At 43.8% G+C, this 23,406-nt stretch overlaps 2 protein-coding genes across 2 annotated transcripts in view; both read left to right on the top strand.

The window, feature by feature from the left end:
- Window positions 1-7,026, top strand: part of LOC132998680 (protein kinase C-binding protein NELL1-like) — a 213,412-nt gene extending 206,386 nt beyond the window's left edge. The window contains exons 18-20 of the mRNA XM_061068408.1: window positions 3,199-3,375; window positions 3,674-3,898; window positions 6,976-7,026. Coding sequence (XP_060924391.1) covers window positions 3,199-3,375; window positions 3,674-3,898; window positions 6,976-7,026 — 453 coding nt within the window. The remainder of the gene's footprint in view (window positions 1-3,198; window positions 3,376-3,673; window positions 3,899-6,975) is intronic.
- Window positions 7,027-11,228: 4,202 nt separating this feature from the next.
- The window catches only part of LOC132998854 (N-acetyllactosaminide alpha-1,3-galactosyltransferase-like), a 35,301-nt gene continuing 23,123 nt past the window's right edge, over window positions 11,229-23,406 (top strand). Inside the window, exon 1 of the mRNA XM_061068601.1 lies at window positions 11,229-11,254. Within this exon, the coding sequence (XP_060924584.1) occupies window positions 11,229-11,254 (26 nt within the window). The remainder of the gene's footprint in view (window positions 11,255-23,406) is intronic.

The raw sequence follows: 23,406 nt of genomic DNA, 5'->3' as shown, positions 1-23,406 counted from the left end.
GTCTCCAAACCGTCTGATACTCAATCGCTTCCTATAATAGGAGCAAGTATCAGTCCATCAGTTCACATTATTTTTCCTCTATGGAATATTAAATGCATTTTATATTCAAGAAAACCCATTAGCAGTGATGAGCCAGGTTAAGTTGACAAGCTTTCAATATACTCACTGTTATCACACACACACACACACACACTCGCACACACAGACAGACACACACACAGGTAATTGACTGTCGGGGTGGATGTTGCTGACATATCTCTGAATAGTTTTTCAACCAAAAACACAAATATCAGCCGTTCCCCAGAGAATAAATATTCTCTGGCAAATATTTGTGACAGTTCACCAACTCGTGTCTGTGCTCAGGACTCAGGCCGAGGCGGGGGGGGGGGGGGGGGGGTTGTGTCTGTTCAGATCTGTCTGTTCAGAGGCGAGAAACAGACACGGAGGGTTATTTTGAATAGAATGAGTTTAACACAGTAAATACAATCAACATGAGTTATGACATTTTACTTCGACACTTAAAAATGTCCAAATTACTTTAACCTTTACATTTCTCAGTCATAACGTCTGGAGACTGTGTAAATTGTTGCCAACATGCTGGTTTGGTGATGAAAGACCTTTAGCGATCAGCACGGCACCGTTTCAATGGCAGAAGAACAATTATTTCTTTAAATGGAAGAAGTTTAAGTGACACAGACACAGATTTAAAGGAATTCAAGAGACGAGGCTGGAAACTTTAAATCAAGCCGTATTCAGGTTAAATAGACTGAAAAAAGCAAATTGTTTACCAGCTTTAAATTTGTAACACACAACTTAAAGTTACAAAGTTAGAAGAACATAAATAATAACTTTAATTTGAGAAAACCTGATTACTTCTGCCAAGGATGACGCTTGGTGGAAAGATGCATTATGGGTCAGGAAAGAAGGAATATCATTTTGATGCAGATCATTGAATTTGTTTTGGGATTATTCATGGAACTATAAGTTCTATTGACTTTAAATTTAGTTTCATAAAGGAACTGTTCATATTTCTGGAAATTCGCTCGACTCTTGTGCTGCTCTGGTTAATTTGTGTGTTGCTAATTAACTAGGGCTGGGCAAGTTAACTCGTTTCAATGGAGTTAACTCGATTAATTATTTTATCTCGCATTCACTCAGGTTTGATTATTTATTGTTTTATTGTGAAAGTCAGGCTTTTATTTTGTGAAAGTCTGTTGCTGACTGCTGCAGAACAGGAAAAAAGAAAATAATTGGCGGATAAACAATCGAGTTAACTCATCACTTGAGTTAACTCGATTAAAACGAGTTAACTTGCCCAGCCCTATAATTAACGTATTTTTAAAGCTGATAAACATTTTCTTTTGTCATGTGTAGATAAGGTTTTACCTTTTTACAAAAATGGAACGGTTAGAAAAACAAACTTCTTTGAGGAAAAAAAAACATCTTCTACAGAATCTTTCCTCCAAATTCTCCGGCGAAAACCAGTCACATTGAATAATAATAATAATATTACTAATAATGAAAACACAGAGTCATCAGATTCATCATTGCAGAGTCGTCCTCACAGTTGCCGTAAAACCGCTGTAATGATGTCGTTTTAGAAATCACAACAGTGCAGCATTAGCATTCCGAGCTGTTCTTACTTCTGCCGTTAAAATGAACCGTCTGTCATCGTACATCCTGCCAGCTCGGCGGCAACTGGCAGTAATTTCCCAGCGAGTCCAGGGCCGGAGCTGTAAAGACCAAGGCCGTGGTTATTGCCGCCCTGGGACTCGGCGGTTACTGTAGCAGGACAATATGCATCGATAAAAAATTGGCTCTGAATTGCCCTTTTAATGGTATGCAGAATGATTTTATGGCCCCCATACATTTTCTAACAGCCATTTTATGTAACGTTTTTACATCTCCATTACAGCGCGGTCCCCAGGCCAGACAGGGCTGCCTGGGCTGAGTAATATGGTCCATAAAGTTTTTCTCCGGGTACAGACGGAGAGCCAGGGACACGGTGACGGGAGAGAAAACTCACCGAGACCTCAGACTCAGACTTTGAATTCCAGCGCAGATTCCAAACGTCTCGACACATTTCTCTGCTTCATTCACAGATTCCAACAATCTGCAGTTAGAGAAATGGAGGTTGGAGAGTTGAGAGTTGTTTACTGGCCTCCAGGAAGCTGCCTGAACATGCAGGAGTGTGAACAGCTTGGGTTCGAGGTTTAAGATGTTCACCGTGATCACATCTCACATCTTTAAGATCCTGATATTGTGCTTTTTTGTTTATTAGATTCTTTTTAAATATAGTATTTAATGTTTTGTCCAGAATTGTACGTTTTAAGTTGAAAAGACTTGGAGACAAATTGCCGGACATTAGGAACAATTTTATTTATATAGCTCATTTTATTCTCAACTTTTCATAACCAAATTAGGTTAATAAGGCCCGTGTAATATACAATTCTTACTCTGAGTATAAAGTAGCAAACTTACAGAGATACCAGGTCGGTTAGTTTGATCTGTATTTCATTTCTTGAGGTGTATTTGGATAAGGAACAGAATATTTAATATTAAAATATATAAAAATGACAGTTAGACTAACTGGAAGGATTCGCTGCTGTTGGAGTTTTAAGTTTTGAACTTTTTAAGACTCAATGAGAGTGTCGGTGCCACACATGACCGACCTCTGCTCCCTGACCTCTGCTCCCTGACCTCTGTTCCCTAACCTCTGTTCCCTGACCTCTGTTCCCTGACCTCTGCTCCCTGACCTCTCCTCCCTAACCTCTGCTCCCTGACCTCTGTTCCCTGACCTCTCTGCTCCCCAACCTCTGCTCCCTTACCTCTGCTCCCCGACCTCTGCTCCCCGACCTCTGCTCCCTTACCTCTGCTCCCTAACCTCTGTTCCCTGACCTCTGCTCCCCAACCTCTGCTCCCTGACCTCTGCTCCCTGACCTCTGCTTCCTAACCTCTGTTCCCTGACCTCTGCTACCCAACCTCTGCTCCCCGACCTCTGCTCCCCGACCTCTGCTCCCCGACCCTGCTCCCCGACCTCTGCTACCCAACCTCTGCTCCCCGACCTCTGCTACCCAACCTCTGCTACCCAACCTCTGCTACCAGACCTATGCTCCCTGACCTCTGCTCCCTGACCTCTGCTCCCTGACCTCTGCTCCCCGACCTCTGCTCCCTGACCTCTGGTCCTCTGTGTTGCAGGACGGGCAGACGTACTGCAGACGGAGACCCTGCGACTGCGGCGACCCGGACGAGGATCTGTTCTGCTGCCCCAGCTGCGACAACCGGCCCAGCAGTCAGTGCCTGGAGCAGAGCGGCCGCTCCCTGTACCGCAGCGGAGCGTCCTGGACGTACGGCTGCCAGCAGTGCCGCTGCATGGTCTGTGCACAGAAACACTCACACACGTTCAAACCAAGCAGAAATAAAAGTCTGACCTTCATTTGAAATCCCAGAGTGTTGTTATAGGAGCGGCTGACGTGAGAGAAAACAAACATCTCAGCTCAGAGCTTTGCTGCTCGGCTCAGATAATTACCAGCCGCTCTAATTAGAGACGTGGCAACAAATCAGTGTGTGAGCTCTCACTCCGAGGGGGGGGGGGCGGATCAGCTGGCTCACACTCCTCAGGTAACATCTCCTCCAGCTCTCACTCTGTTCTCTGTTCTCTGTGCCCGTGCAGGAGGGCGAGGTGGACTGCTGGCCTCTGCTCTGCCCCGGGCTGGTGTGCGAGTACACGGCGGTGGCGGAGGGCGAGTGTTGCCCGCGCTGCGTCACCGACCCCTGCCTGGCCGACAACCTGTCCTACGACATCCGGCAGACGTGCCAGGACCCGGCCGGCGTCGCCCGGCTCAGCGGGGACACGTGGCACATGCCCAACTCCGCCTGCACCACCTGCCAGTGCAAGGTAGGCCGGAGCCACAGCAGCCACAGCGGAGGACTGATTCAGTTTTGATTTAAACACTTTGTTTGGCTCATTTAATAATCAATCAAAAGCATTTAACACGATTAATAGAGGAGATATCAACTATAAATCCTTCCCCCTCCATGTGAGTGGATGGAATGAATCAAAAGTCAAAGATAACTTAGGGTGTCTGTCATGTTAGGTTGTTTTTCTAGTATCGTGTCTTGTCAGCAGTAGAGTCTCGTCGAAGTTGATGTTGAAAGAATTATCAGCGGACCCAGTAGTTACAAGTATAGTATTTATTACACAAGAGTATTACAGGTCAGGACGAGCTTCTAGAAAACTCGGAGATAACACACAGCGAATAAGTGAAAATCTGCTTTGCCTCTTGCAAGACAACGAGTTTTATTTGTGGAGGTAGGACCCCATGGGGAGGTGGGACCCCAAACACTAGAGATAACATGACATCACAAAACCGGGCCTTTTACCTAAATAAGGACATGTTTAGTATCTTGTATTGAAAGTCGTCTTGATTTTACAGTTCAAAAGAGTCTTCTCTGCGGGAGAGAGCTAACCGATAACACCTGGGATAGTGTTCAAAGAGTCTGAGAATTTGAGAATCAACACGACTAAGATGTCAAAATGTCATTGTATTTTATAACCATGCTCAGAAGATCTCTGGGATAAATATACTATACGAGCGTATTTCTTAAGTGTTCATGTTTCTGATAAGTTTGGTTTCAGTTAGTGTGTAAGAAAAGAGGGTTGTGGCGTGGGTTTAGTTTCCCACATTTGAGTCATATTTTTCATATTTTACCGGTAAAAATCATGACTCAGGCATTTGGGTCGTCTGTAAGGAGCCAGAACTACGACGTTCTTTTCAAAAAAGGTATCTGTGGAAAACAGGTGGAAAATACTAATCTAATCCAACTAAATCCTTCCTCTTCAGTGCATCTGTGTTATTATGTTTGTCTTAAAAAATCCTTGCAAAGGTTTTAGAGGAATCAAAAGTCAAAGATAACGTATGGTTTCTGTCATTTTCGGTCATATAACGTATTTCTTAAGTGTTCATGTTTCTGATAAGTTTGGTTTTAATAAGTTTGTAAGAAAAGAGGGACAAACATCTTGATCGACAGCTGAGACTTACTGGTGATTGGTCGAGCGCTTCTATCAGCAGGACCTCAGATTCTGAAGCCAAATATCGGCATTGACACAAGATGGAAGTGTTTACAGTCCATGGTTCATACCTGGAACTAGCCCACTGTAGTTTGTGATATGAAACTCTCAAGCAGTTACAGATCCAGTTCATGTTTATGTCTGTTTTGAATTCCCTCCGTACCCTCAGCATGTTTAATCGTCTATTTGAGCTGTTGGTTATGCAGCATATTCTTGGAGGTGGTAATGGGAAGCTAATGGGAGCTGGAGGATATGAAGAGTCGTCCTCGTCTGACACACACACACACAAACATCCGACTGTCACAGATGATGTAAGAGACGTTTGGTTTTCTAAAAAAGAACGAAATATGCAGATCAACTTGTCAGGAACACGTCACCATCACTCAGATCATCTCCACTAATTTAGCCGAATATGATCTGCTGCCAGTGGAACTCAGCCCGAAGCCCGATTCCACCAATTCATTCCTATTGAATATGCAAAGCTTCAAAAGCAGGTCACAGATCTGTAGTTTCATTTGAAAACAAGGCTCGACATTGTTCTGAAGTCAGGAGCAGCTGCAGGTTTCCAGTAAACATCAGTCGAACAAGAATCAACAGGGAATTTATGTATTTATTCAGCAACAGATTAATAATATTTGGGCCTGTGTGTGTTCACAGCAGGACTTAAACTGAACTGTTCCTGGTGATGACATGTCAATCAAACGTGTCACTTGAATGTTTATATTTCCAAAACTGTTTTGAGGAAGAGGAAATTCGGCTTTCGGATCTAGAGAAATATAGAAAAATTGGGTCGGACATTTTCCGAAGTTTGCGTTTCATATTTGATGAACATGGAAGAGGATTGTTTTGGATTAAGTAAATTCACAGCAACAAAGGAAAATGTGTGGAACAGTCAGAGATAGAGCAGCCGGACATGCCCGCAAGCTCTCAAATATCATCGTCTTCATCTTGGATAGCTTCTTCCTTGTTGAGCTCCTCAGTAAACATCACTCGAACAAGAATCAACAGGAATTTATGTATTTATTCAGCAGCAGATTAATATTTGGGCCCGTGTGTGTTCACAGCAGGACTTAAACTGAACTGTTCCTGGTCATGAGGGAACATGTCAATCAAACATGTCACTTGAATGTTTATATTTCCAAAACTGTTTTGAAGAAGAGGAAATCCGGCTTTTAGATCAAGAGAAATCTAGAAAAATTGGGTTGGACATTTTCCCGAAAGTTTGCGATTCAAATGTGAAGAACACGGAAGAGGAAGGTTTCGCAGGAGGCCAGACATGACCACTAGCTCTCAAATATCATCATCTTCATCTCCGATAGCTTCTTCCTACGTGTTGGGCTCCTCTGTTTCATCCAGAGATGTTTCTATTCTTCCAATTTCCTTCTTCCGGCTACAAGAAATCCCGTTAGAACCCTTCCTTCCTGTTGAGAATCGCTCCTCCTCCTTCCTCTTGACCACAGACGTGTCTTTACCCTTCAGGTGGTTTATGTGCAGAGCTCTTGAGGTATTGACTTCAGACGCCCTTTTCATCAGGGACCATTTGTCAGTGGTTCCAGTGGGAAGTGTGGCCCAGCGACAGTGAGCTCTGCTGATTAACCACACGGACCTTGTCTGTGGAAAAGACACATTTCTTTTTCAGATTTGTCACCGCTCACAGCCGCACGCCCTGAATCCTCTTCACTTCTGAGTGGCAGCGTAAATCTCCTGGATTCATTTCTCCAAAGCAAAGCAGACAATCCTGAAAATGACTAGATAACTCCGGTGGTCGGGTGGGGGGGAAACACAGTGTGTTGTGTAATGTGGGTCAACTGACTCCTGTGTTTTAGGCTCTGAAACGTAACATTCAACATGTGAATCTAACTTCATTTCACTTCTCTCCTGTCTTTTCCTGCTTCGCTGCTCAGAACGGGAACGTCTGCTGCTCGGTGGATCTCGACTGCCTTCAGAACAACTGAGTCTTTCCTCTTCCTCCTCCTCCTCTTCCTCTCACTACGGGACTGCCACACCCCCCCTCTCCCTCCTCCATCTGACGACTCTCCCCCCCGATTCATAAGACAGACTCACGCACACACACACGTGCATGCCGGTGTGAGCACAGAAGATACAAACACACACTGGACGAACTGGGGCACGGAGGCTGTGATTCTGAACCTTCAACAAGTGTGTGTGTCCATGTGAGTGTGTGTGTGTGTGTGTATGTGTGTGTGTGTGTGTGTGTGCAAGGCTCAGGAGAAGACTGAAGCCAGGTTGCTCTCACATCCGTCACTGTGGTGTTTGTGTGTCTTTGTGTGTTTTTTTACCATTTCAATACATGTCACATGCATTAAATTTTGGATCTGAACAAAGGTGCAGATCTAGAATTGTTGTATTATTTTCTTTAACATTGTGAGATAGGGTGTTTTGTTTTTGTTTTTTTATATTTTCACTTACATGAGGTTGTTAGCGAACATTTAGTGTTGTGCTAATGAACAATAATGCAATATTAGTGCAAAGGTAAAGGAAATTACCTTCAGCACTGACAATGTGGGTTTAGTTTCCACCTCTGCCACACTTGAGTCATGTTTTTCATATTTTACCGGTAAAAATCATGACCCTGGTATTTTGAGTTGTCTTTAAAGACCAAGAGCAATGACGTTCTTTTCAGAAGAAGTTTGAAGTCTCTGGAGAACAAGTGGAAAATACTTATCTAATCCAACTAAATCTTTCCTCTTCAGTGCATCTGTGTTAATATGTTTGTTTAAAAATATCCTGCAAAGGTTTTAGAGGAATAAACAGAGCTTCACTTCTCGTTTGGTACTGTTTAAATACTTCAGAAACGGCATCCTATCACGTCCATTTTTCTGGATGTGTCATAATAACAAAGCTTTTTAAAGGATCGTACGACATAAACACAACTTTGAGTTCTGCAGAAGAGTCACAGCCGCGCTGCGTCACCTCCAGCGACTCCTCACCTCGGCTGATCTGCTACAAGAGTCCGTCTCCTCGTGTGTGAGGAAGGCGCTCGAGGAGAATCTACCAGTTTCCTGGTGATATGAGAGAATGTGGATAACTAAAGCCGTGTCAGGCAGGCCTGGGTTTAAATGCCAGGAGGTCACCGAGTGTCGGATGTGTTTACAGACGCTGCGGCTTATTAAGGCAGGAGAGTGTGATGCTTCTCCTGCTGCGGTTCACATGCTGCTGCCCTGACTCCCGGCCCCGGCCTCTCCCCCACACCGCCCACAGCTCTCTGAGAGTTCCTATCGAGAGCACTTCACTTTCTCTCAAGTGTCGTTATCACCTTGAGTGTCCGTGGCTGCTTCCACGAGAACACAGAGGGAATGTCTATCCTGGGAGTACACACTTTGAAAACTAGCTATGGTGAAATGACCTGATATCAAAATTCTGCGTTGTTTAAACTACAAAAAAACGATCAACGAACAGACAAAACAACAACACGTTGACTTTGGTGTTGACGTTGAACTCTAAGTACGATCTTTGTCATGTGCAATCCCACAATGCATTTCTGTCATAACAACATCCATCCAGAGGCAGGAAGTGAAGGCAGCAGCATATATAGCAAATAAAAGGCTTAACCTTCCCAAGGAAAGTCCAAAGCAAAGAGGTTTGCAAAATAAAGGTTCTGCTATTAAGTAGTCTTTACCATTTTACCTCTTAGGAAGACATGTACCCTTAATAACATATATAAAAAAGATGGTAACAAGATTTCCACAGTAGTTAAGAAACAAAACAAACATAACAGCGGAAGTGGTGATATGCATATTTCAAAATAAAAGTCTATGCTTGGATCCTTGTGGGAATTTCCTAAATTTATAACTTATGCACAACAAAGAACCACGACTGCAGATGCACGTGTATCGAGTTCATTTTCCTGCGATATGATTTGTTCCAGTAGAGGCGCAGTACACCTCATCTTCATCTGTAAAATGAGAGCAATACAACAAAAGTGTAAAGAAAACAGCATTTTTGTTTGAAACCTGCGTCAGGGAAGACTTTCGAGTTGAGAGTAAACGTCTCCGTCGTTTCTCTTCCTCTTCACCCTCCATTCCTGAATGTGGTACTGGTGCGTTTCTCTGATCCTTCACAGAAACGACACCGACACTTATTGTCGAGTCCTTTCAGGAGGATTGTGGTCATTTCAACAAACGTTTGTGCGACCTGCTGTTCGGCAGCAAGGTGCGATGATCCCTCTGCCGTCTTTGATTTTTCTGTTTGTGTCTCATCTGATTGTCTGCACCCCCCCTCCATTATCACAATACCACACACACACAGACACACACACACCTGAGCCACAAAAAAAAGTGCTGTAAATGCTTTGTGTACCCATACACGTTTGACACGGCAATCGAAGGCGGACATTTGTACAAACGATCACTGAGGTTTTCAGATTGCTCTGCCGTTTGATTTGATATGAAATACGACGACTGTAAAAATCACTTTGCAAGTCTGTGTGTAAATGTTTTTACATACCGATAAAACTATACAGTTTTTTAATTATCATTGTGTTCATGGATAACGTGTTAATTTTAGTGGACTGCTATTCTTTCGGTGGGATAGGCTCTGTTTGGCTGTAAATAAATGTGTAAAGTGGAAGGTTCTGTAAAGACAGTAAGACTCATGTGAATAATTCTCACTACCACAGCTTCTTAGGATACGAGCATCGCCAGTCGAGTGCGAGAGAGATGCAACATTTCTATTGTTTCTACTATTTTATTTTTCTATTCTTGCCTTAACCCTTTTAGTATCTGCCATAGTTTAATGTCTCCTCACAGTTTTTTGGGCAACACGATGGATTTGATGAGTTTGTGTGTATGTACAGATCTCTGATCCCTCGCTGAACAGCATCAGCAGCGGTGGATTCTGGGAAAAAAAAACGCAGACGGAAGCCGGAACAGACTGTTCACACGCCATTTTTGTTCCCCCCCCCCCCCCCCTCCACTGAAACTGAACTGAAAAATCTCCTCACGAGAAAAAAAAGACAAAATAGAACAATGTACACATGTAAAGAAAAAAAAAATGTTGAAAATGTCGATGTTCTCGATGCAGTTCAGACTTAAAGAAAAAATCAAGCCATTGTGTTTCTCATTCAATGTCTGACTTTTTAAAAAGCAACAACTTCGGACCGTCCACATCCTGATGTGCCCCCCCCCCCATCCAGGTCCGTTCATCGTTTCCTCTCCGGATCAGAGTGGCCAACTTAATTGTTCTCAAAGGGTTAAGTGTCATTTGACTTGAAGACTGTGTCGTGATAAGAGTTTGCTGTAAAAAAAAAAAAAAAAAAACTTCAGTTAATAAATATTTTAGTTGTTTACTTTACTTGCTGTGAGTATTTGGCTTCACTTGAATGTTTGCCGATTTCCATCCATCCAATATCTAAATTGCTTATGCACTACTAGGCCACAAGTATTTGCTAATAATTCATATTTATTTTACAGAAAAACGCATAAAAAAGAAGTACGTTTCATTTAAAGTCATTCCTAAAGTACCCACGAAGATTTCCTGGTAGCATCGGTGCTTTCCTATCAATGAAGGTGAAAAATGCCCGAAGAATATTGTTAGAAAGTTTAAATTGTTCTATATATTTGGCTGTATTTGTTTATTCTATTTATTTATTATAAAGTTTACAGTCAGAAAGAATATCTGTAAAATATTGTAAATGATCAAGCTTTAATTACTTTTATTTACTTTTGTCATTAGGGTTTGATGACAACATCTTATGAATAATAATTTAAGCTTAATTTATGGCAAGAATACTGCATCATTTAAAGGTAACTGCATAAGTAAAGGATTAAAAAAGACATGGGGAATATTTAGAGATAAAACCGCCATTCTGTAACAGTACGCTTTTAAGGGAATGATTTAAAAAGAGATAATGAAATTTCAGTCAAAGCCATTTTTGTGTATTTTCAGCCAATTTTCCCTCCCTCATCTCAGCTTTGGCCCAAATATCCACATCGGTTGGTTTTCCACCAGGTTTCTACCCGTCGACTGTCGGCAGTGATATCAGCGCCTGAGCCTGAGAGATGAATCCCAGCATCCGGATACAGAGCAGTAGAGAAGTCTTTCATGTTTGTTCTTTTTATCAATATCTTCATTCCCCTCAGGAGCTGGATGAAAGGCAGCGCGGCAGTAAAGATAAGTGCCTGCGTTTGATGCCGTAATGGTGCGTCGCTGTGCCGCTTACAGGTACAGCAACACTTCTGAAGCTTTGCCGTGTGGGGGGAAAAAAAATACCTGAGAGGTTCACAACATGGAATCCAATGTTTCATGTTTTCCTGCAGCAACACAGCTGGTGTTAAAACATGGGAAAAAAACACAGAGTGCATCAAATTATTAAAAAAATACTGAAATGTGAGTTTTCAAAACAGGAACTTTCAGCAACATGCAACCAGGTTTAGATAACTTTTTATTGATTCGTTGTTAAACAGATGTAATCACTATAATCACGAATAAAAAACCTTCTTCTGACAGAAATCTGAATGAATCAGGTCATGTGATCCACGTCTTATGTTGAAAGCAAATGTTCTTTTTCTTTCGAAGGCCACTTTGATGTCAAAGGTCAAATATACAAACCAGGTTCCTTTGTAGAATCTTCCTGGACTAAGCACAAACTTGTCAGTCAAGATAAAAAACACAGTTACAAGGTTAATATTCAGATATTCGTGTCTGTTTTCATCTGCGTTTGTCTGTCAGGAGAGAACTCATTTAATTATGGTGACGATCGATATCAGGGATAGAGGATTTTTTTTAAATGTTTAATAATTCAAGGATGTTGATGAATGTTCAGGGGACGATATGACACTATGGTACTTGGTCTTACTTTAGCGTCGTTAGCACTTCTGTCTAAGTTATTCAGATTTTGTTGTTGTGAACAGAGGAAATTTGCTATAGGATAAAACAGTAAGACTAGTTATACTTTACAGGTATACAAAATGATATTTCTGCCATTTCTAAACAAACTGCATCCTGGTATTTCCCAGTTCTCTTTGAAAAGAAGAAAAACTAAACTCACTTTGTACACAACCTTGTCGGTTCCGGTCTTGTTGAGTTACGAGGAGTGTTTCCTCTCTGACACACTGAAGGGGCGGGGCCTGTCCTCCTCTGTTTGTGGAACAGCAGCAGAGTCACTGGAGCTCTGGACCAGCCTGACACCAGTTTGTCTTCATTTAGAAACCCACTGGTTCCTTGGGGGCGAGCTGACGTCGTTGTAAACTCTTTCTCTCTCTCTCTCTCTCTCTCTCTCTCTCTCTCTCTCTCTCTCTCTCTCTCTCTCTCTCTCTCTCTCTCTCTCTCTCTCTCTCTCTCTCTCTCTCTCTCTCTCTCTCTCTCTCTCTCTCTCTCTCTCTCTCACCAGTGAACTGTGCTGTGGAGGGTTCAGTCAATTAACCTGCTGTCACTGAGCTGTAAAGCAAGTTCTCTTTCCTCCACACTTTGTTTGACTTGGTCGCAGTGAGTAGTCGTCCTCTGGCCTCCGCCCCCCCCCAAGCCCGGGACGGCTCCACGCAGAGGTGCTTACCATTCATAGGCTGGACCCACGGAGGTCGGAGCAGAAGTGATGGAGCGACTCCCACCGGCAACAACTCTCATCCACTGTACAGCTGCAATTTAACTGTGAGAGACGTCTTCCTCCTCCTGATGGATTTGTTGGTTTAGAACAACAGAGGAAAGATTGAACTTTGGCATCAGCTCAGCAGAACGCAGAAAGTAACTTCAGCAGCCGCCCCCCCTCACCTCCTCCTCTTCCTCCTCCTCCTCCTCCTCCTCCTCCTCCTCCTCCTCCTCCTCCTCCTCCTCCTCCTCCTCCTCCTCCTCCTCCTCAAATCGATCAACTTCTCCTCTTTCCATTGACATCTCCTGAAAGCCCAGTAGCAGCAGCGAGCTTTAAATGCAAAAAGGCAACAAATACCAGTGCTGCTTCTCCTCCTCCTCCTCCTCCTCCTCCTCCTCCTCCTCCTCCTCCTCCTCCTCCTCCTCCTCCTCCTCCTCCTCCTCCTCCTCCTCCTCCTCCTCCTCCTCCTCCTCCTCCTCCTCCTCTTCCTCCTCCTCTGCCTCTGCCTCCGCCTCCTCCTCCTCCTCCTCAAATCGATCAACTTCTCCTCTTTCCATTGACATCTCCTGAAAGCCCAGGAGCAGCAGCGAGCTTTAAATGCAAAAAGGCAACAAATACAAGTGCTTCTCCTCCTCCTCCTCCTCCTCCTCCTCCTCCTCCTCCTCCTCCTCCTCCTCCTCCTCCTCCTCCTCCTCCTCCTCCTCCTCCTCTGCCTCCTCCTCCTCAAATCGATCAACTTGTCCTCTTTCCATTGACATCTCCTGAAAGCCCAGGAGCAGCAGCGCACTTTAAATGCAAAAAGGCAACAAATACAAGTGCTTCTCCTCCTCCTCATCCTCCTCCTCCTCCTCCGCCTCCGCCTCCTCCTCCTCCTCCTCCTCCTCCTCCTCCTCCTCCTCCTCCTCCTCCTCCTCCTCCTCCTCCTCCTCCTCCTCCGCCTCCTCCTCCTCTTTCTCCTCCTCCTCAAATTGATCAACTTCTCCTCCTTCCATTGACATCTCCTGAAAGCCCAGGAGCAGCAGCGAGCTTTAAATGCAAAAAGGCAACAAATACAAGTGCTTCTCCTCCTCCTCCTCCTCCTCCTCCTCCTCCTCCTCCTCCTCCTCCTCCTCCTCCTCCTCCTCCTCCTCTGCCTCCGCCTCCTCCTCTTCCTCCTCCTCCTCAAATCGATCAACTTCTCCTCTTTCCATTGACATCTCCTGAAAGCCCAGGAGCAGCAGCGCACTTTAAATGCAAAAAGGCAACAAATACAAGTGCTTCTCCTCCTCCTCATCCTCCTCCTCCTCCTCTGCCTCCGCCTCCTCCTCCTCCTCCTCCTCCTCCTCCTCCGCCTCCTCCTCCTCCTCTTTCTCCTCCTCCTCAAATCGATCAACTTCTCCTCCTTCCATTGACATCTCCTGAAAGCCCAGGAGCAGCAGCGAGCTTTAAATGCAAAAAGGCAACAAATACAAGTGCTCTACCTCAGGCTAAGATTTAATACACGGGCCATGTGCACGTTGCTCATGTTAATACAGCGAGGATTAAGCTGCTTAAATGCTTTATCGACATCCTGACCAATCAATGTGTGTATAATTAAAGAGTGCAGCTGAGCCAGTGACAAGGCCCCCCCGCACCGCCGCTATTGACCCGCGGTCAGCTGGAGCAGCTAAGTGTTTATTTAACCCAGAGCCACGGAGCGTGTGTGTATGTGAAATGTGTTTATACGACCTGCTGACCCCCCCACCCCCCTCTTCCTGGTCATCGATTCTGCAAATGTTAGCGTTGATTGAAATCCATGCATTGTTTTCTACACGTTAATTTACAATTTAAAGCAGCGGGAATCAAACTAATTAGCAAAAAACAATCGCAGATCGACTTATTTAATGATCTTATTTAGTGTTCAAGTGAATTAAAAAAGTGAAAATTGGAAACTACGTGGAGCATAGCAGCAGGAGTATTGTATTTCTCAAATGGCAAAAGGCTGGTTAGCGTAGCTGAAGGTGTGGAATGTATTGATGTTCAGTCAGCTGGAGCAGGAGCCTGCACTAGCATGCTAATGAACTGCCTGCTCGGACCTTTTCGTCCACCACCTTCAAGATCCATCCTCTCTGTGCAGAATCAGATCGAAGGAGGTGGAGTGAATACACCAGCAGATGATTTCTTTTAAATAAGAGTGGGCCGATCTCTATCCCCTTACTATGAATTTTTCATGGAGCTCGTGAAACGGAGGAGGAGGATGAGCCGGAGCAGCGGGAGAATCTAATAAAGACTTAACTTCAGAGGTGCTGGTAGTTGGGATTTGTTTTGTTTGGGCAGATCCAGTAAAGCTGTTTCCCCTCTGCTCCCCCGGTGCTGAGCCGACTGTCTCCCGGCTTAAATCCTCACAGGATGCGACCATGGGGTTATACCTCTCCTTTTTCATCCAGCTCTTAGCGAGAAATCAGAAAAATGAAATTTGGAGAAAACGGAGCTCATATGGAAGGTGAAGGCGAAAGAAAAAATAACACGGTGCCAAAGCAAATTGGCCGAAGTGAAGCTTTAAATGCAAATGGGTTCCGATGCACTCACAGAAGGAGAAGCACCGGCCAAGCTGATGTTAAGAGGTCTCAACTGTGTCCTGCAGCCAAGACATTAACTGCTCTACATGTGATTACTGCACTCGTAAGGCTCCGTTAATTCCTTTATGGCCACCAGGGGGCAAAAGAGATCGAAATGAAGCCGAGAGATGAGCATTAACTAACGTGTTATTTAGCAAAGAGTTGATTATTAGCACACAAGGGGAAACATTAGGATAAATGTACGAACTCCGTCTCCATCTTTCTGATTAAAATACTGTAATCCTGCTTTCAGACATGCACAGAACTTCTGAAAATGTCCCATTAGCCCATGTGAGAGCATGACAGCGTAATATTTGGAGAATAGAGCAAAAATGATATAAAATACAAATAAATAATATCTCCGGATTAAAACGAGGAGCCTTACGCACAAACACATTCAGATTTGTGAGCTTTAAACCATAAGAACCAACGAAAACAAGTGATTTCTGCCCTCCTTCGTCTGAATGTTTCGGACGTTGTCGCAAACGTGTCAGACTTGAAAGACAAAGTCCAGAAAATGCACATGGACCCAGTTGTCTGGACATGTTGTTGGACTTCATGTCTCATCTCTCTGCACATCATCGTGTACGTGAGAAAAAGATTCTGGAGGCTGAACACGTTTTTTTCACGGCCCGTCTCCGAGGTTTGCTTAAAGGCATCATGCAGCAAATCAATAAAATTGACGGAGCTGCAGGATTTCATAACACAGTAACCGATAGACTGTGCTAACATCAGATAACTGGTACAATATATAACAGTACAGGAGCATCCAGGGAAGGCTTTTCTGTGTAATACAGTAAATCTAAAGGCAGCAGGCCAGTCTGGGGTAATTTGGGGAACTGGATCCTGATTAAAGTGGCAGAATTGGCCATCAGCGTTGGGTTTAGGATGCTGCGTCTGGCTGGAAACAACTTTGGAGGAGAGTAAAAAAACCAATTAAACCATCAGCCGTCCACCACGACCTTCACACACACCCAGCCTGACCAGCGCCGTTAATTTTCTGTCACAACTTATTAAGTGATAACATTTATCAATTAGGCAAACAGACGTTAATTGGAGAGGGCGCGCAGCCTCGAGCCACAGCCGTCCACACCGGAGCCGGAGCCCAGTTAGAAAAATAAAACACCAGACTTAAATGAATTCTTGAAAAGACCTTGTATATCAGGAGACGTCGGGGAGATATACGCCGGCGTCTAATGTGCCTGTTTATCACTGCGTGTGGAGACGGTGCATAATACGTCGAGCAGGCAGCCGGCCTTTATTAAAAAAACATGCGTCCACAATCAGCTGCTCGACAGCCTGAGGCTCCGTTAGCCGCTCAGAGTCGGGCGCTGAGAAAAGACAGGTTATTACAGAGAAATCTCTCTGAGTCACCTTTTTATTATTTATTTCCCACTTTATCACAGAGTTTCATTTGAGAAACAACACATCGAAACATTGTCCACCATAGAAGAGATATAATAAAAGCAGATTATAATGCAGAGAGCTCTGTAAATTCCCAGTTTTCTGAATCAAAGCTTGGATTTGAGTTGAAAGCTCAGGTTAGAATATTGAATATCCTTTAAATATTAATCCTTTGTTCCACCAGCATGAGACACAGCTCCTTGAGGTACATTTTTAAAAAGCTGATTACATAACACTGAATAATTTCTTCTTATTATAAATTCCCCCCCTAACTCCCCGTGTCCCACTATTTCTGTGTTTTTGTGATTCATTCTCCTTCCGCTGTTCTATGAAATCCTTCATCAGGGCCGAGGAGAGAAACTGGGCCGGATGTGGACCATCGATAAACTTCCTATGATAACCTGACAGGTCTGCCGTCACGTTCCTCTGTGTTCTCACTGATTGACTTTGAATAAATCTGGTTTAATGTGAATAAAACAGACTGTGACAGAATCCAGAGGCCGATGTTTCTGGCATGTTTCTGCATTTTAAAGAGGAGACGTAGAGTAAAGTCTGAACAGATGAGAAGACAGAGCATCATTCAATTGTCCATCTGCAAAGGCTTATACAGTATCTTGTTTCTTTGAGCCAATCACCCAATCGCTCCCAATACTTGTGAAATCTGTAAAAAACAAACATAGTATAAAGGGATATTCTGTCAAAAAATGGAAAATCAAGTTGAATATGAAGTGTTTTGTGTTGTTAGTGTCACACGTTCAGATTAACCACGAGGCAATTAGTCAATATTGGCATTTTTGTTTAATTATAGACACAAGAGAAAATGTCAATCACTGATGCAGATTGTGGATGTTACTGTGTTTACATTTTCCAGGTGTGTGTGTCTGTGTGTGTGTGTGTGTATCTACCGAGAAACTGATTAAACAAAGGGAGATTTCTCATTACAAGCACTGACATCAGGATTATGCCGCAGTGTGTGTGTGTGTGTGTGTGTCTGTGTGTTTGTGTGCGTGTGTGTGTGTGTGTGTGTGTGTGTGTGTGTGTGTGTGTGTGTGTGTGTGTGTGTGTGTGTGTGTGTGTGTGTGTGTGTGTGTGTGTATGTGTGTGTGTGTGTGTGTCTGAGAAGGCAAAGGTCTGCTCTGTAAATATGACGAGAGCAGATAAGACGACTCTCACTGGATAATGAGACAATAAGAAATGTTAAGGGAGCCACGGGAGAGACATGTAATGAAGCATTGTTTGCGGGATGAGGACGCTCACACACAGACAGACACACACACACACACACACATATATACAGGTAATGAAGCATTGTAGGAGGGTGAGCCTGGCACAGGCTGATAACATCCTGTTGTGCCTGATAGAGGACAATGGGCTCTAGAAATGGAACCACACCGTCTGTGCACCAAATTCTACGGTCGTCATAATCACCTCCCCACTCACTCACACACTCTCACACACACACACACACAGACACACATTCAGAGATGGATTGATATGCCCTAAAGTGGGACTGAGAGACAACAGGGAGGACGTCTGAAAACAAAGCGTCTTCCTCTTTGTGCCGGCGCTGCCTCGCCGCCAACATTGATCAACGCTGGCATCGAGCCGCGAGCACGCCGCGTCCCACCAACCCGTTTAATTAAAAGCCATATTTTCATAAGAAGAGAAGCGGGGGGGGAACCTCGGTGGACAGTGTCACATACGGACACACACACAAAACCAAATGATGCTCTCTTAGATGTCGAATCACTTTTTAGACAACTGAGGCTGTGTCACTAATCACGAGTTTGATGTTCTGTTTGAATGCTGAGTGAAAGTTTTTTCACACCGTTTCCCACAATGCATCCTGACAAGTAGTGCACAGAGCACTATATATACCATCATGCATTGCTCTCGCGGTGGGAGAGACGAGAGGAGAGAGGAACAGCCCGACCTGTCGTACAAATGTGAATCCAAGCAGAGGATCACAAACTGAGTCAAACAAGTTTATTTCCACATTTAAAGACGATCGTATTAATACTGAGTGATTATTAAGTGTTGGATTTTAACCGGGCACCGTTGTTGTACGTCATAACAATTCGTCAATGATGTATTTATGCATGGGTGCAGAGAAAGTAGTGTCCGTAAAACCTTTTGGTATAGCCCTCTACATAAAAGACCATAGATAAAGTAGGGGTTAGTGAATTTGTGATTTCGGACAAACCCTGGCTCATTCTCTTCCTGAGCCAAATAGTCCAGGCAAAGTAGCCCATTTTGGAGCCAAAAATAGAAGTAATTGTAAAAGAATTTTTTTCAGCATTTTTTTGTTCTGGACACCTCATACAAATGATCTATGCTGAAAAAAATTATTTTACAATTAGTCGGTCGGAAAACGCTACTTTGCCTGGACTATAAGGGATGAGCTCAGCTTCCTGCTGCTCTGGAGGTGTCTTCAGTGCAGGTAGTTGATTATTTGCTGAGTGGGTTTTCAGAGGCAGACGGGGGGGGCGGGGACTCCCTGTGGGCTCCGGCTTCCAATGTCTCGCTCTTGTCCTCGCTGCTTGTAGCTCTCACACTCAGGGCCGAGCAGAAATGGGAGCGCGGCTTCGAGTTGCAACACAAATGAAATTGAATGTTTTATCTGGCCGAGCAGATGGTTGAACATCCCCCCCCCCAGCCCCCTGGAAACCGCTGGCAGCTCGCACACTGTAGTCTAGACAGAGTTCTCACCAGCAGCGAAAGGTTCAGAAATTAATATTTGGTTTGTTCTGTGTGGAACGGCTGTTTTGTTTGCCAGTATAATGAAGTGATATTGATATGGCTCGGGCAACAGAGAAGTACGAGCACTGGAAATGGATTCCAAGAGTCAATTAACCCCGGAAAGATGGAGTTTGCAATTCACTTGCTTCCAGACGCCGGTTTTGAATTTTCGGATCCCATGCTAAGAAAGCCTGGGGGGGGGGGGGGGGGAGTGTCGCCTTTTTCCAGTCAACGTCCTATCAGAAAGGCTGCCATGCATTTCCAGCAGATCATTTCAATTACATGAAGTAAGAACGTGATTTTTTTGTGAATTTAAAATGTGTCTCAGATACGGTGGAGGTACTGACAGGAAGAAAGTGCAGCAGGAGGAAGAGGAGAGAAGCTTGATGTAACCTGACACACACAGTTTGAAGGATTCTTCTGTCACTAGACGTGTGCTGCTGCTGCTGCTTCAGGCTGCAGAACATCCAGGTACAAACTGCAGAGGAAGCACTGTCATGTCGTGTCATTCTTCCTGTTCATCCGCTCTCTCTCTCTCTTCTGCTCCGACTCAGACAAGTAGGTCGACACAGTGAAGCTTCAACCCGTCTGTACCAGTGATTCTCTCGTGTCTACCCGCACACACCCACAGCAATCTGGGACCGCCTCCCCTTCACCCTGCTGCCAAACACTGTGGCCTGGTTTACACACAAGCTGCTGCCTGGCGGGCGGCGTGCAGAGGAGCTGAGTCCCCGGGAGTCCGGCCCTCAGGGAACGAGCTCGCTGCAGCGCTCAGGCTGAATTCCAGCGTGAGTTCACATCTACACGGTCGTCATAGATACAGAAAAGTTTGTCCGATACGTCCTCGTTTTCTAAGATATTTGGCAAATCACCTAAAAACGAGGGTTAGTTAAAACAAGTAGTTTGTCATTTATATAAAAAATATATTATTGGAGTGAACAAAGACAATCCATGCTGGAAATACTCTTTAATCAATCAGTTGGTCACAGGGGGGGAAAAACTCTGCATGTTGTCTCTACATTAACTAAATGGACAACAGTGCTCTGAGTGCACTCTCCCAGTTTGTCCATTAGCCTACATGCACATAAAGAGCCAGTATTTGCAGTACATTAAATAACTTTAACCTAATTATCCCCTTATTGCATGAATTAATTTCCAATATATAAAAAAAAATATTATTTGTGTTTTTGGCTGTCATACAGATGCTAAATTAAAGGGACATTTACCTTTGTTGCATTTTTACACTTTTTTTGGATAAGGTTAAATTGGTATTAATAAGGTAATTACACTCTAAAATGCAAGACAGACCCACCAGGAGTAAAAACAAACAATTATTTCACTCTCATAATATTTAGTGAAAACTTCAACCAATAAAATTCTTCGGACCGAAGGACCTTATTGGCCGACAGACCTGTCTGTTTGCTGCATGGACATGCAGGTTTTCCGTTTGCTTCTTGTGGCGCATTCGGGCCCGCGTCATCAAGGCATGTGAATGTAAATGTATATAACTTACCGGTGCTTCTGAATCCGAATCCATTGCTTTGGTAAACAAAAACTCACGCGCGTGCGCGGAGGCAGTAGGTTGAAAGTCTGCTTGTAAATAAAGTTTCTTCAAAATAACACCGCGGATGGGAACGAGGGGGTGGGGCATTGGAGGAAGGCGGGATGATTTGAATGTGCTGTAATTCTCAAATGCAACAAAGGTAAGAGTCCCTTTAAGTGGAGATTGTTGATTTCAATATAGCATATACAATAGATATACAATTTAGCGACTTAGCAAATTAGCGACATTAGGCATAATGGGGCATAACCGTAATTTAACAAATTTTCCAGTCTCTGGTATGTAGATTATTATACTGATGCTGCTTTTGCTTGAAATTGAATAACAGCATATGTTTCTGTACAATCATTGCTGTTCCATCAAATACAGCTTTATATCTCAAAATAACTTTGCTGCACAGTACCAAGGAGCTAGTATGTATTTTCCACTCCGACCACTAGATGGCAGCACTGTACTTCCAATACCTTCATGGTATGTGTAGTATTTGCACCATCAGGCATTAGTGGGATAAAAAGACCGGAATGGGGTTTGAGGCGAATTCCCGACATTCATCTACAAGGGGTTAATAGAAAACCAAATATTGAAATATGCCAATTCTGATAAGTCTGCATTCAGTTAGTGGAAACATCCAAAGTAAGTGTTTTTTAATTGACATCCCATGTTTTATGTTGTCGTGATCTGTAATGTGATTTTTGCAAAGTTTACTCTCTGACTAAACAATCTCAAATTTGCCGCGGTGTGAGTTCTGAGCAACGTCCAGAAAACTTTACATAGGTTTAACTCAGCCTGAGCAGTCTCCATTATCTTGAGCAGGTGAGCATTAAGCATTAAGCTGCCTCCTGCTGTTTCATCTCACCGTGCATGTATGTGTGAATGAGTATGTGTACTGGAATATGACCTCAGACAGCAGGAGACCTGGGAGGTGGCTGCAGGGGAGGAGGATCTGAGAGAAGAGCCAGGAGAGGGAGGCAGACCTCAGCATTTGACATTTACTGCCCTTTGGCTGTTTTATCAGACACTCTGCAGGAGAGGCCACTGAAGACAGCACACGCTGGATACACTCACACAGATATAACAGCTTGTCTGAACCTGGGATTGAAGCTCAATATGGTGGAAAGAGAACATGTCTGCATTATGTTTCTGTTTATATTCTATATTTCTGAACTTAAGAGCTAGATTAAGCTCAAATCAAAATATCTCAGTAACTGTTTAAATGTCAGGATCAATAATAAAAATATCATAAAAATAAAACACATCTGTAAAGTTATACAACCACTGCTTATTTAGATTTGTTTCATGTACCACTGTTATTTTATCATGTCTTACCTCTGTCCATATTGGATTAAAAAAGGTGTAAAGCTTTTTGTGGTGGTTAAGCTAGCAGGGTTTGCGGCCTCCAGCTGTAACTTCTGTGCTGAAGGTTTCTTGGACTGATGACAGAGTAGAAGTGACACTGGTAGAAACTGTTGGCAACACTCTGCATTCACTGCTGAATAGGGAAGCTCTAAAAATAGTGTTTATGTGAAACTGCAGAGATGCACCTTCAATTACACGTTGCAGAGGTGAGGGTATTTATTTTTCTTTTGTCTCCTGAGGTCGATACGTCAGCTCTCGGTGTGCGTGTTATAATCTCCTTCCACTTGTCGTCTGTATAAAGGTTTCCACTTACGTCTCCTAATAACAAAACATTTGAGTTTAACTCTGCAAACCCACAAAGACAAACACTGTTTCCCAGCACAGCTGCGTGTCGCAGAGTCAGGGACTTCTTCTGATTTATTCTCCGGCGTCATGTGGTTCAGATTTGAGACACTCCCAGTAAATCCATCTTAACTCCACACAATCCTCAGCAGCTCTGGACAGAGAAGCACGGACAGAAGATTGACCTTTTATTTTGAAGGGATGAGGCTTCACGGGGGGGGGGCCGAACCGCCACAGATTACGTTGGTCGTCTTTACAAAGAGACAGAACGAGGCTTGGAAACCAAATGATGATTGTTACATCCTCGTGACAGAAGATTGAATCGATCGTTGTCTTTGTCACTTTCTCAGTCGAAGTAACACAACGTGCAGGTAGTGAAATTCACCTCTGGGAAGAACAGGCAATGGTGGACGAATTGGTTTGTTGATACCTGAAGACGTTCCATCCCCCAGTTGTTGGAGACCAAGGTATTTAACCTCTGTGAGGTCAAGGTCATTACCAAGGCCATTGAGGTTTCTTAGCGCTCCACTGCTTCTGGCTATTGTAACAAAAGTCGTTATGAGTCGTATGAGGCCGGTTGTGAAAGGTTATCAAATCTCCTGGGACGTCAGAGAAAGCACGGCAACGTAAGTGAAGACCTGTTTATTAAACCCCCTTCCGTTCTATCTGAATAATCCAGAGTCATTTATCTGTTCTCCAGGTTAAAAGAGGTTAATTTAGAAGAAGCATCCCTGGTTTTGTTCTCCTGTCTGAGACAGAGGTTTTATGATATGAAGAATGATGAAGGTCAACGTGCAGGAGTTTTTATAGC

The sequence above is a fragment of the Limanda limanda genome, chromosome 3 (assembly GCF_963576545.1).
Source record: "Limanda limanda chromosome 3, fLimLim1.1, whole genome shotgun sequence".
In the NCBI taxonomy this organism is placed as follows: Eukaryota; Metazoa; Chordata; class Actinopteri; order Pleuronectiformes; family Pleuronectidae; genus Limanda; species Limanda limanda.
The sequence above is the reverse complement of the archived record's forward strand: the minus strand, read 5'-3'. Positions and strand labels throughout refer to the sequence as shown.